At 40.4% G+C, this 14,513-nt stretch overlaps 2 protein-coding genes across 2 annotated transcripts; one reads left to right on the top strand and one right to left on the bottom strand.

Annotated features, from left to right (window-relative positions):
* Window positions 1–11,720: 11,720 nt before the first annotated feature.
* LOC149589197 (uncharacterized) lies at window positions 11,721–13,041 on the bottom strand. Its single transcript, XM_089861847.1, has 2 exons — window positions 11,827–13,041; window positions 11,721–11,760 (listed from the first exon to the last, which is right to left on the bottom strand). Exons 1-2 carry the CDS (start codon window positions 12,292–12,294, stop codon window positions 11,746–11,748), a joined length of 483 nt encoding a protein of 160 aa, XP_089717973.1. The 5' UTR covers window positions 12,295–13,041; the 3' UTR covers window positions 11,721–11,745.
* Window positions 13,042–13,175: 134 nt separating this feature from the next.
* Window positions 13,176–14,065, top strand: LOC149589196 (uncharacterized). Its single transcript, XM_089861856.1, has 3 exons — window positions 13,176–13,330; window positions 13,389–13,522; window positions 13,617–14,065. Exons 1-3 carry the CDS (start codon window positions 13,246–13,248, stop codon window positions 13,668–13,670), a joined length of 273 nt encoding a protein of 90 aa, XP_089717982.1. The 5' UTR covers window positions 13,176–13,245; the 3' UTR covers window positions 13,671–14,065.
* Window positions 14,066–14,513: the final 448 nt, after the last annotated feature.

Here is a 14,513-nt window from a genome sequence, read left to right as displayed (position 1 = left end):
GCGAAACAATCTTTGGAGGATGATTTTAAAATTTATTATGAAATCGCTGAAGAGCTCAAAATAAGCTCGAACAACCACGATCCTTTAAGATTGCACAATGCTGAATTTAGCGTTATTAAGCAAGGAGCGGAGCATTATTTTAGAGTCCATTGTCCGGCAAAAATTGAAATGAAATTTTCGCCGGATTTGCAGGATATATTAAATTTAGAAAATGAATACGTTGGGGGGACGTTTCTATCCAAGAGGCCTCTAGAGCGTAATTTTACGCATTTTAAAACTACTAACAGTACAGGCGTATCATATCGCGTCCACTTTTCATTAATGTATCTTTTTACAAAGACGGAGACAACGAAAATCAAAATACCGGCGGGTGAATATACCTGTGATCTTACCCCGACCGGTGCGGTAATCCCCTTTTCGCTACATTTGAAAGTGATTAACAAATTATTGGAAGTTCAGCAATTTATGACTCGCCGTCATTTTAAAATCTTTATTCTCAAAACGGCGTCAGAAAATAGATACTACACGCGTCTCGAAATAGAGCGAGGTGTTCGCGTATCGGTAGCGGGACCGATGGCCAAGTTATTTAACATTCCCGAAGAGGGAGAAGTTTTGCAACATAGCCACTCGGGTGTATCGTTGGTGAACCCCCGATTGAGATCAATGACACTGACAGAGGCTAATAATTTTTGGACTAGCGAATACGATGTTGATAGATTTCCAGAAGATCCAAATATGGCTGACCAGCCGTCCCTACCCGGATATCAACAGGATAACCCTCAAGGCAAACGAGTCGACAATTACGCGTGCGAGATTCCTCCCGGGGTTTATTATCATATTAGCGATGTTTTAAGTGCTATGAGCGAAGCCATGTCGCCGATGCATAGAAAAAGTCTAAAATTCACGCAGAATGTAGACGGAACCGTGACGGTTTCAAAACTGAACGATACGGTCTCAATTTTGTTTCCCAAAACAACACCCGGACGAGGACTGGGACGATTGCTAGGTTTTAGTAGTAATCAGTTGGATCGGTATATCAATAACGAGACTTCGGAGTATCCCGCTGATATTATGAGAGGCGTCGATGCCATGTTTGTTTATACCAATATTATCCGTCAACAAGTAGTGGGTGGTGGTCAAGCCCCCTTGCTACGTTTTATAAAAATGCCGGCTTTTTCGCTGCTAGACGAGGAGAACCAGGAAATATTTAATAATATCGACTTTTATCCAATTTCAACTAGCGATATACAAGAAATTGAAATTGAATTGAAATCCGATTACGGGGAAAATATCCCGTTTAATTTGGGCAAAGTATATATTAAACTGTTTTTTAGGCGTCGACGTCAATAGATCTTGAGCGATGGTACCCAATAGATATACGCTGTATTTCCAAAGAGGATCGTCCCTTCCGGCTTTACACGCAAACGTTTTCCAATCGGGCGGTCGTTTTAGTGTTGGCGGCATCTTTAATTCTTTATTGCGCAAAATTACGCCCTTTATTAGGCCGGCCATTAGTACTTTAGCGTCCGAAGCTGTTGGGTTAACGAGTAGAGTAATTAGCGATGCACAAAACCCCGGAATATCACCTCGAGAATCGATTAAACGAAATGTCAAACAATCAATAAATTCCCTACTACATAAAGGCGTGGACCGGTTCGTCAACACTCAAAGCGGGACGGGCCGAAAACGAAAGAGGACTGCTAAAACAAGCCGGAGCAAACGTGTTAAGCAACGCACTAAACGCGATTTTCTAGACTAATCATGTCGACCTACGAAAGTGTTCTTTCCGACTTTGAAGTATTTGAAAAGCCAGTGGTGAATAATAATATTGTGGGGACTAAAACGACTGCTCATTATCCCATTGCTCCCCTAACTAATGCTAAATATGTAGAATTTATCATTCCTCCCTCTAACAATTATCATGATTTGACTAAAACTCTTTTGAGATTAAAATTTCGCGTTTTGCACGAGGACGGCACGGTCGTTCCAGATGCGGAAAAGAAAGTCTCGGTGACAAATTTAATAATTGCCTCGCTATTTTGTCAAGTAGAATTATTTCTTAATGGCGTCGCTGTCCAGCAACCGAATAATATGTACCCATACATGGCCTATTTTAAAATACTTTTAAATTATGGACAAACGGCGGCCAATTCCTGGTTAACTTCTATGTTATATTATTTGGATACCATTATTGATCCGGCGACGGCTTTAGCGGACGCCGATATCAACAAAGAAGATAATGGTATTGGTCGTCGCGCTAAACGCGTGGCCCAATCAAAGACGTGCGATGTAATTGGCGAATTATTTTTGGATATGTTCAAAACGCCCAAATTCTTACTAGATAATATCGAGGTGCGAATTAGACTTCATCGAAGCTCCGCGGATTTCGCTATTATTCACAATGAGCAGGGCAAAAAGTATAAGATTGATTTAACGGAATGCACCTTGTTTACGCGCGAAATTGAGGTTAATCCCGAACTGCAACTAGCGCACGCTCAGATGTTAAACTCGGGAATAAACGCTCGCTACGAAATAAACTCTATTGTTATGAAAAATTTCTTAATAACCACCGGAACGCAAGATTTTATTAGGGACAGCTTGTTTACGGGGCAATTACCCTCGCGAACTGTCGTGGCTTTCGTTACTAATAAAAAATTTGTAGGGGAAGCAACTTCTAACCCCCTGGATCTCCAACACTTCAAACTCGATTTCATGCAATTCTCTTTAAATTCGCAAAATTATCCCGATATCCCCTTTACGCCTAATTTTGCCGACGACCAGTACGTTAGATGTTACAATTCTTTATTCGAGGGTCTCGAGATATTAGGTCTTGACCGAGGAAATATAATTTCTTACGATTTATATAAGAAGGGCTTTTTTGTCGTTGTTTTTGATTTGAGTAGAGAACATCTCGCTTCGTTAGGTCTAAATTCCATGCCCCAGACTGGTAACTTGCGATTATCGTTAAGATTTAGCTCTCCGCTAACCGAAAACGTCACGTGCATTGTCATGGCCGAATTTCCAAACAACCAATTAATAATATCTAAAAACAGAGAAATTATTTATAATCACCCCAACGTATAAAAGACTAAAACTTTATAAATACAATATCAGTCGCGAGCCAAGATGCACCAAGTACACACCGTTACGCCAAAGCTCGACATTTGCGTCATTGAATCAATTGAACCTAAAATATTAATTCAAAGATCGGATACGCGTACAAAAACTATATTAAAACCTAACGCCTGGTACGCTTTGTTTCGGTTTCAAAATGAACTCACGTCCTTTTTTGACGGAAAAATACCTCGCTATCATATTTGGTTGCCCGTCAAAGAGCGCATCAAGCTGGAATGCTTCGTCAACTCGAAAGATGAACGTCTAATCGATCTTCGATACTATGAACGAGGCAGCGGCAGTCGTTATTTCCTCAACTTTAGCACCAGCGAAGGATTCAGCCTGAACAAAACAGGATGGCAGACATTGATCGACTTAAAGCCGTTGATTGACGAGGATCTCAAGGCTAAAGGGATAGCTGTCTGTCGCATGCGCGAATTAATTTTAAACGAGCTCACTACCACTTTGTTTGACGTCACTTCCACTTGCGCCAACGTCGAGTGTCGAAAACAAATATGCCACTCTCAAAGCTGCTCGGAATTTGACACAAATTTCAGCGATCGAGTCGAACGTAATTTGCACGAAGCGCTGCCTCAACTGGATCGTGAGAAAATTTTGCATCAATTTGAGACCGACCATGGATGGATCGAGGATCAAGAGGATATTTACGCTTATTTTGTCAACAGTTTTGCCGATTTAAAGAATGCCTTGATTTATGGCTATTAAAATAAATGTACTAATATAGCGTATTTGTTAAACTGATATTGTTTTTATAAAATACCTTTGCGTGTATTAAATAAAGTTGTTTATTGGGAAACCATTTAGTCGTTATTTATACTTGTCAAGACATGGACGCTAAAATTAGAAAAATTTATTACGACGTGGCAAATCCGGCCGCTTATGGGTCGCTAGCCAGGTTACAAAAGGCCTTACCGGACGTGCCAAAAGCCCAATTAGTCGCCTTTCTCGAGAAACAGCCCGCCTATACGAAACATCGATTTCGAAAATTCCGATTCAAAACCAACCAAGTGTACGCCTCGACTATCGATGACGTTTTTCAAGCTGATTTGTTGGATCTACCGAAATTAAAACGTTTTAATAAAAATGTTCGCTATGTTTTGTGCGTCATTGACGTCTTAAGCCGCTACGGATGGACAGTACCTCTTAGAAACAAAACATCTGGCGAGGTTATCGAGGCTTTTAAAAAAATATTTCGAGAGAGGATCCCTTTAAAAATATACACGGACTACGGGGGTGAATTTAGTTCGCGCAACTTTGCCTCCTTCTTGAAACGAAACAATGTGCAAATACATTTTGCCAGGAGTCAGCATAAGGCTAGTTTAGCGGAACGCTTTATTAGAACAATTAAGGAACAAATTGCCCGGGTTATTACGGCCACGGGGAATAAAAATTACGTTAAATATTTACCTTTAATTACTCAAGCCTATAATGAACGGGTTCATTCAACTACTGGAATTGCACCGGCTCATGTTAATATAGATAACGAATCAATCATTTGGAATAAACTGTACGGGAAATCAAACGGCATTACTCGATACGCACCGAGGCTTAAAGTTGGCGACTACGTGCGTCTCTCTATAGCTAGTAGAGTATTTAGAAAAACCAGCTCGGGAGGCACCTTTACTGACGAAATATTTCGAGTTGTTGACGTCATACCCAGGTCACCACCCGTCTATAGCGTAGCGGATTTAAAGGGGGAACAAATTCTGGGTGTTTTCTACAGCGCCGAATTACAAAAAGTCTCGTTACCCGAGACGGGTCTTGTCAAGAATAAATTATGAACACTTCGCAAATAAACGCTCTTTTAACTTGCGACAAAAGAACGCGACCCTACTATTTAGGATGCTTCCCAGTAGACAGACTCCCAGAACGGCCAAAAAGGTCCAAATTTTGCTTTATATTCAATAATGAAGCAGCTGGAGAGGCTGGAGAACATTGGATAGCGTGCTTTTCTAACAATGACACGGTGGAAATGTTTTGCACTTACGGAAAGTCGCCGCGATACTATAAAGTTAATTTAAACCGATACGGGAAACGAGTTGTTTACAATAAACAACAAATTCAACATCCATTCTTTCAACTGTGTGGCGTCCATTGTTGTCTGTACCTAGCACTCCGCTGTAAGGGCGTAGCTAGAAAGACGATATTAGACGCCATCTATGACCAGAATCTTAAACTTAACGACTATGTCGCTTTATTATATTTATCTTTACATTTAAAAAAACATGTACACAGATATTGTTCGCAATAAAACAATTTTTTATTTGTCTAAATATTACATTTTTTTTTTTATTAATCAATATCGCGCCATTTATTATGCCTCTTTCTCCTCTCGTTAGATGGAACCAGCGGTCCTAAGTTTTGAAGCTCGTCTTTCTTTTTCCGAGGTTTTTTCTTTTTTTTCTTGTTCTTCTGTTTAGCGGAGGCCGTCTCAAACAGGTTTTCCAAGTCCGTTAAATTGTCCCCGTTTTCCTCCGCTAAATTCTCTTGTTCATCGGCGATTTCTTCTTCAAAATTGTCGCGATTTGCATAACCGACAGCTCCTTCTTCTAGCTCTCTTTTTGGCGTAAAAAATGTGTTTTGCAAACGATTTGCCAGAACTTCGGCTTGCCGTTTCACCATATCTCCAACACAGGTCGGCCCAAATTGTTGGTAAAAATCTTCTGGTGTTGGTGTCCCCGCAGCCGTTTCGCTTTTGAAAACCTTTTGCCGAGGCTCGGTTCGTTTAGGCGTAGTAAAAGAACTGCCCGAAGCGCTTGTTGTCGGTGATGACGTGGCATAGCTCGGCCATGACAATTGTTTTTTTCGCGGGGGCATTTTAGGGGTGACCGGTAATGGCGGCGTGGGGACATTAGACATTGCCTGTGTTACGACCTCAAATTTAGGTAAAGGAATTTGTTTCTCAATACTTAAATATTTCTTAAAAGCGTCTAAATATTTATATAATTTATCGTAGGCATTCAATGGCGATTTTAAAATATCCTCAATCTCTCGGTCCAAAGCCGAGTGCTCTTGGGCAGCTGTTGAAGTTACTGCGCTAGCGGGCACAAGAACCATTTGTTTCATAGTTTAGCAGCTATGGCTTGGACAATCGAAGGCAAGATTGCGGCAAGCAACGTCGTAAGAAAACCACCTGATTGCTGCAACAACAGCTTTTTTTTGCTTTTCTGCGACAAGGTACTTGATCCGAGTTGTCTAATAATTTTCTTGTACTTTGCTAGCTTTTTCTTGCGGTCTTTACTCAAAAAAATACCCCCTCCCTTTAAATTCTTACAAATTGTCTGAATGCTCTTTAATTGAGGCGCACTACTATTGTTTAAGAGGGTTCGCCGTTGTTTACAGCTAGTTTGACGCAAGCTCTGTAAATAAGGGACAAATTTGGCAAACTTGGCTGAGGGACGCGCTACGACGAGTCGGGAGCGTTTTGCTGATCGACGTTTAACGCGTGGGGCCATTATTCAAATGACAATTAAATTTAATCGACATAGACATACATAGGTGATTCGTGAGGTAGAACTCGCGACCTTAATCGTAAATTTTCCGGAGTTTCTTGTTTTAAATCAATTAACAAATAGCTATAGGGTTCTCTAGTGGCTAGTCTGTACGCCTCCGTAATACGCTTCGGGTTATCTGGACTTATTTGTTGCGCCAAATATCTAATAGAGGCGACATCTTGAGGATTTTTCATTATTATAAAATAGGAAGAGTTTTGAGAAATTATCCGCGATTGGCTACCCTTGGGAAACAGTTGTTGAGTAATAATAATAACCGTATACCCTAAATGATGCGACGTCACGCACACTAAATCGGCAATATGAGCTTGTTTAAATAATTGGCTAGCTAAGTCGTCTAGTATCAAGTAGGAGTCGCGATTCATTTCCCAAAAGTCCGGATCCGCCGTTGGCAAGCCTTGAATAAATTGAATTCCCGGAATCAATTGTTTCAATTTTTCGTAGTTTGGCTGCCAGGCGGCGTAGCAATAAATAACCTTTTTATGCGGTGGGTCAAACATAAGCTGATGATTTTGCAATAAGTTACTTAAAAGAAAACTCTTCCCCGCTTGCGTTGGCCCCACGATTAGAAACTGGGCGGGTGTTTGGAACTTTAAAGAATGCGAGACTGACTCGGTTGGATTCATCTTGATTAATAAACATTTTTATTTTAATTGACAGTTTATATATATATATAATCAAAAATACAATTAACCCAAAACCCAAAGACCCTTAATAAACACAAATTAAAAAATATTTAAACAATATAAAGGAAACCCTTTTACCCAAAAAAAATTCCCCTATGAAGTAATTGTTTTTTTAAAAAGTTTCTCTTCTAATTCCAGACAACGCTGGCGGAAGCGTTGAACGTTGAGGAGGTTAAAGTTGACGCGAGACTCGGAGGGTAGTTGGTACACACGCACTACAGAAGAAAACACGACGGATTTATGCGCACGCGCACTTTTTCGTTTCCCGACCGCTCTTTGTTGATGGCTGGGCATGTTTGGATTAGAGGCTCGCAAACATCCTCGCCCTCGCTGGTCGGGAATTCGGGAAACCCCTGACGCAGTGGTTTGTTGTTGCACGGTTTTTTGGAAACCATCGGACACGATGGGCTGTGTTTCCGATGTTCCCTCGATGGATGGTCCGTGCAACGCCACTGGTACAAGGCGATGCCGCAAAAGGCGCAGCGCGTCGTCTGTGTTTCTACATCTGCAAGATAGAAACCGTCTTTGGCCAGGGCTTCGATAGGAACGCAAGATTCCCACAAGCCCTCAAAAGTATGTCTTCGCCTAGCCTCGTAATTCATGCGAGAGAGATGTTGAAGCGGGTGTTGCCTCTTTGAAACCGTAGGGTCGACTGGTTGTCAAATCGGCGTTCAACAATCTCTTATTCGAGGTTTGGCGAAATCTTTTGGTAATTTTAACGGCCTCTAGCTGCAGCTTGTATTTATCCCGTTTAAAATTAAAAGGGACATTGACTGTAACTTCCTTTTCCGGATTCATCGCTACACTTTCAAAGGTTTCAAAGTCAAGTTTTTCAAGATTTTCTCGATTTAACGTCAACCCTTTAATTTTCTTGACTTCTTTTCCTTTGCTAGTGCGAAACGAGTAACTTTTGGCACCGGTACTACAAAAGGAAGTTATATAATCACCGCCGAGTTCATCCGCCCAGCAACCAATATGATTGCCAGTTGGAATGTCAAACTTTCCCGGTAGATGGCGGTAGATTATCGAGTCGGTGTCACAATACAAGGCTGCGCGGTCTAATTGAAGCAGCATCTTGTTCAATTCGAGTCGCCCGTAGCAAGAAACAAAGCTCCCCACAATAGCCGACCCCAGTTTGTAGTCCGAAACGTAATCGCTTTTGGCTTTGTACAATAAAAGAGCGATCGACTCCGTAACTGGCCGTAAGTCGACTAATTCCAGAGTGTAATCGCTCGCGTATCGTATCAATTCGTAATAATTGTTGATAAAGATGCTGCGAATCTTTCCCGTATTCAGAGCCATGCGACCCCAAAGAGAATTTAAATTAATTTTAGCGATATTACGCAGTGAAGGATTTGATTGAATATCCGCCACGGTCAGAGAAAGCTTTTCATTCTTGTTTATATCAGCGATATACGCCTCTTTTTGCAGAGGCGTTTGCGCGTGAGCGGGAAATCCGGAATTCTTCACTTTTAGGGCGATAAAATCAGTCATGTACTGGGCGAAGAAATATTCCGTTTTTGGATAATGGTACACCTCGAATATATCGAGGAGTTTATATCCATGCTCCATAGCGGCATAGACTTCAACCGTTGGCCAGACTGATTCGAAAGCCCTTTCGTTGACAGTGTGATCGCAGATTTCCGCTCGCAATTCTAGACACGTGCGACAGAGGGCGTAGGCTAATTTACCACCGCTGCGGAAGGGAATTAAGGGGATGTGGAGATCTTGAGGGGGAAGCAGACGACAACTCATAACGCCAAAATACCACCCTGGCGATTTGTCAAAATCTCTGCTATAGATTATGGGGTGGCCGCTAGGGTACGGACAATCGCGACAAACTTTCGGGTACAAAGAAATAATATCCTTGTAGAAAATTTTCTCCTCACCTTGCACGTGGCAGTTAAAAACAAAATTTTCCGTCCGTCCCCCATAGAGAGCGCTACGGGCTGATATTTGAGGTCGAAAAGTTAAACTTTTGCAGAAAGCCTTTGCTTCGGCGTTTTCTTTTAAAAGCTTAGCAAATTGACACTCAAAGATCGAGGTATATTCATACCCGACCATCTTCTCTTTAATAAACAGCTCTCTATCTAGGGTCCGCTCGTACAGAAATCTGTTGCTGGCTTTGAGTTGGGTATTGTAGGCATTAAGTTTTTGGCATGGACAACCGTGAAAGTAGCAACCGTGGAAATCGTAGATTTTGGGAGGAGTTTCGCTATAGCCGTCGACTAAATAGCGACCCACGCGGTACTCGCCCCCGTAGCTTAAAGCAGTGCGCAATTTTATATTTTCAGTTTTCTCCACCCAAGCGAGATATTTTAAGCTAATTTGACTGTGATTAAATTTTGCGTTATAGCCGTTAGAAGGAACAATACCCATGCTGTAAGGTTTATAGTAATTGTTAAGATAAATAGTGGTTAGAGCACCCGCCAAAGTAATATTTTTTAAGCAGAAAGGGTCTAATTTGGTTAGATCTACGTAAATTTTTCTAAAAGCTTCGACGCCTTGTCTCAGGACTTTGACGTCTTGAATGCAATATTTAATAAGCTCCTCTTTGATGTTGTAAATAGATCCTTCCATTGACGCGTACCAAGTTTGAAAATCTCGATAATCATTGGCTTTCATTTGAGCTACGTTAAAGTACAAAGCTTCAGGGATGACGCCAATGTAATTAAGATTTTCTTCGGTATGAAAATCAAATGGAAAGAATCCTTTCGCCACATCGCCGAGGCTAAACATGCTGGTGAAATTACGCAGAGGTTGACTAATGTAATTAAAGCTATCGAGGAATCTAATTTGCGGTCCCTCGAGATGAATCATGAGAATTTTACTGCCGTCAAAAATAACGGCAGGGGTGACGTGTCTATGGACTAAAGCGTTAAGAATTAAGAAGTTATCAAAAGCTTTCGCGTAATGAGCTACGACTTGAGTGTTAGTAAAGCGCGGTTGGTACGTTTTACGTTTCTGTCCAGTCAAAACTACCTGCTCGACGCTAAATAAATAATTTAAAAATTGCTCGACGCAATTAGCGCCGTAAAAAATTTTAGTTTCAAAGCCAGCTTCAGTCTCTACGTCGCAAACTAGTAAAATGGGGACGTGGATATTATTTCTAAGAATAGTCTCAATGTCGTAATAAATAAACCGCGAGGCTTTCATTTTGGTTTCCAAAGGCATAACAAAATGTTCACCTGGCGGATGGACTATTTTACACTGAGAGCATTCGGGATTGCAGTCGTGATCGTCACCCATCAGTCGCCCACACTCTAAACATCGTTTTTGGCTCGCGCAGGTGCCATTAAATAAATGAGTTTCGTAGCAGGGGCCAGAAAAGAAGTAGCGGTGGCATTCGTCACAACGTTTTAGAATATCGTCATCGCTGGTTAAATGAAAAGCTTCTCCTTGACACCGAAAACATATATAGGGTTTTGTATCCTCGGGGCATTTATGCTCTTTTAACAATTCGTATTTGTAAAAAGATTTTAAGCATAAATCGCAAGAGATACAACCCCCCATCATGCCGTGCCAAGTTTTCGCGGGGTGGATATGGTCGCCAATTTTTAATAAATAGATAAATTTAGGAGCTTGGGGTCCTTTGAAAAATATGGTAAAATTATTCGCAGCATCAATTATCACGATTCTATAATGGGGAGCTAAATAATTTTGAAATTTTTGAATATCTTCTAGAGTAACAAAACCTTCGGGGACTCCGGCTTTCCTGTGCAAGATTTTTGCAATATTACCCACAAGGGTGCTATCGCGTTTCAGTTTTTTGAAATTGTTCTGGTTAAAGGGCTGACCTTGCTTTTTTTGTCGATAAAAATTGCGATCGGCCAGCTCTTTACCCAAAACTAAACTCCGAGCAAAACAAAGGTTATCATTATTCTCCATAAAAATAAATTGGTTATTTTGTTTAACGAAATAATCCAAATTAACCAAAGTTCTATTTTTTATGGACTTATAATAAACTCCTATATTCGCGTCGAGGTTTAAAAAAATAATGTCAAACTGAAAATCTTCCCCATTAAAGACAAAGTCCCGACTAGATTGCGTTACTCTATAGATGGTTCGCATGATTCGCTTACTGGTGAATTTGTCAATTTTTATAAATTTAATATTAACGGGAGTCGTCAATCCGGGGGAGCTTAAAACAAATCGAACCCGATTATACCCGGGATTCTCGGTTACTAATTTACGTATAACTTCGTCGAGAATTTTTCGAAAAATTCGAAAAAAATCTCGCGTTGGAATGTCATTCAAATTTTTAAAAGCTATACGCAAATCGATTTGTTTACAATGCCACTTGCGACTCGTTTTGTCAATCTGCCGCTCAATTGTGTAGTACCGGTTTACCTGTGCGTGTTCCTTTCCTCCACTACCCTCCGAGTCACTCCCGCTGCTGCCGCTGCTCGAACTCATTTTTTGAATCTCTATCAGAAATAAAAAAATTGGAACAAAATTTTGGTTTGTAAATTTATTGTTAATAAGATACGTACTTTGCTAGGCGGCTGCTGAGCGGCTTCTGCGTCGTTCTTCACGTCGTCCACCAAGCGATGGAAAGCGTTAAGAAGTTTGATGGCGTCTTTGTTTTTAGCGTCAACGACTCTTTTTAGCCTCTTATGTCTACACTCCCACAGTTTGTCCGCCTGGGCGTCTTTTATGTCTTTAAATTTGTAGACACTTATGTCTACAAAATAGTCCCCTTTTCGCGGGGGGATTTTAGTTTCGAAATATTGCCCGTCGCTTCTCAAGCGATAGGACCCCTCAACCCCGTTGACGCCGACAACGTGTTTCTGCAACACGTCCTGGACAAACTCCTCGTCGTCAGAATCGAGGAGGATCTCAACGGGGTCGGGTTTTACAAATTGACTCAGCGTTCGTTGACCGCTGCTGGATCCTTGTCGATTATTAGGAGAAGACGGTGGAGATTCAAACATAGATTGAGACTCTTGGTACTTGTTCATGGCTGGATCGATTGTGAAAATCCAATGCCCATGCTCGAGCTTTTATACCCAAAATCTCAGGGCCATTTTTTTTAGAATACAGGCCCAGACATGGTTTTTTTATAACACAACCTTATTCTATTCGTATTAAGAGTTTAAAAAAATATATAATTATGTCTGATACGCTATTTTTTAATTTAACCTTAAATGCATTTTTTATTTACGAGTTGATACTAGAGATTATGAAGTATGTTACCATAAATACCCATATAAAAAAGACCTCTCTAGTTTAATATTAATATACATTTATTTAGATTTAAATCATGTTAAAAAACAATTTCCGTCCCTCCCAAAGTAATTAGTTTTAACCTTCACTAATAAATTGTTTTTCTTATATAAAGCGATCTCGTGAGAATTATTCAAATTATTCGAAACACGCCTAAACAGGCTTTTGCATACGAATAACATTTGTCCCCTTAGGCATTTATCAAAGTAACTTCTTTTTAACCTTCGCTAAAGGGTTTTTTATATAACACGATCTCGTTTGAATTATTTAAAACACACCTAGACAACTTTTTTGCATACGAAAAAAATTAGACCTCGAAGAGATTTTGTAATTTTATGCCTATATATCTAATTAACTTTTTGCTATTTATTGATTTTTAAGAATCTTGAAAGTATTGCCTAGACACTATTAGATTTGACCTCGCTAATTTTGTATATAAGCCCCAAGTTTCAAAATGAAAGTTATCAGTTGTTTAACTTCTGTTTCTGCAACACTATCCCAAAAACTTTAAGATGTCTTTCTCTACCGCTCCTCGTTTGCCCTGCCTGCCCGTGATCAAAATCCATCCGGCAGCGCTTACCCCCCGTCGTGCCACCCCCCAGTCGGCTGGACTGGACTTATATTGTCCAGTGGATACCGTAATCGACCCTCACGGTATCAAAATCGTGTCGACTGGGTTAGGCGTGATGCTGCCCGAGAACAGCTACGGCCGCCTTGTTGGCCGTAGCAGCTTAACAGCCCAAGGGCTGTTTGTCGCCGAGGGGACGATAGGTATGTTTATTAGTTATTTTATAGTGCGTAAAAGTATAATAATTCTTAACACTAATAGACGCCGACTATCGGGGACCCATAAAAGTCGTCGTCGCAAATGTCGGGGAAACCCCCTACGTTGTCAAGCGGGGTGATCGTTTCGCCCAATTGATCGTGACGCCGGTTATATTGCTAAGACCGGTGGAAACGGCGGTAAATATTTTCCATTTTTTAATTTAAGTTTTAACATGTGACACATTTTTTAATTTAGAATTCAACTTGTAACATGTTTTTATGTTGTTTCTAGACTTTGACCCCGACGTCACGCGGCAGTGGGGGGTTTGGGTCGACCGGTGTTTAATCTTTTTAAATGGTGGTGGGTTTTTAATATAAATATTTGTTATTGTATATATTATATTGTTTGTTATTAAAAATTTTTATTTCTATATTTGTTATTCTTGTCAGACTTATAATTATAGGCTTATTTTCTAACTCCACCTTAATTAGCCTATCCAATGATATTATCTCTTTACTTACGCTCCGCCTAATGTGACAAATAGGATCCAATTAAAACTGCCTCTTAACTCTCTAGTATGTTACATATAGCATGTACTAGCAATTTAAATATCATTTGTTATCATAGCCCTCGCAATATGTTGTGCCTCATTTTCTTTTTTGTTTACGGGTTAATAGTCAACGTTTTGTTAACTCTTTACGAAATTGAACGGCGAAGCAGAAAACAATTAGAAAATAAACCCAAACGTTCCTCCGCCGATTGCACTTCCGAGTCAAATAACGATACAGGGTCAACGTGAAAAAATGAACTCTTTAAAACATGTTTGTTTATCCTTGCTGGTTGTTGATTATTTTGTAATATATATTCTGTATTTATTTATCACCCATATCTGTACATCTTATAAAAAGTAAATATTTGATGTCTTAAAATCTGTGTTTTTTATTAACTTTAGGCTTACAGAAAGCTGGAATGGTTAAAGGGCAACACCCAATGCTAGCAAGCCAGGGATGACGTCAAGGTTGACTATAGTTTTAGTTTTAGTTTAAGTTAAGAAGATGATGTCATGGGGGTTGAAACTAACAGCTCGGGCTAGTCCAGACTTGTCTGAAAAGTTTGGTTTGAGTCTGGTGGATGGGGAGAGGGCGGCCATCTTGAGGTGGCGGCCATCTTGGATCCGTGGCTATTTGT

This window comes from Phalangium opilio, unplaced genomic scaffold, assembly GCF_054372755.1.
Source record: "Phalangium opilio isolate 3A_F unplaced genomic scaffold, DU_Popi_V2 ptg000523l_1, whole genome shotgun sequence".
Taxonomy (NCBI): domain Eukaryota; kingdom Metazoa; phylum Arthropoda; class Arachnida; order Opiliones; family Phalangiidae; genus Phalangium; species Phalangium opilio.
Note: the sequence above shows the minus strand (reverse complement) of the source record. Positions and strands in the feature narration are given on the sequence as shown.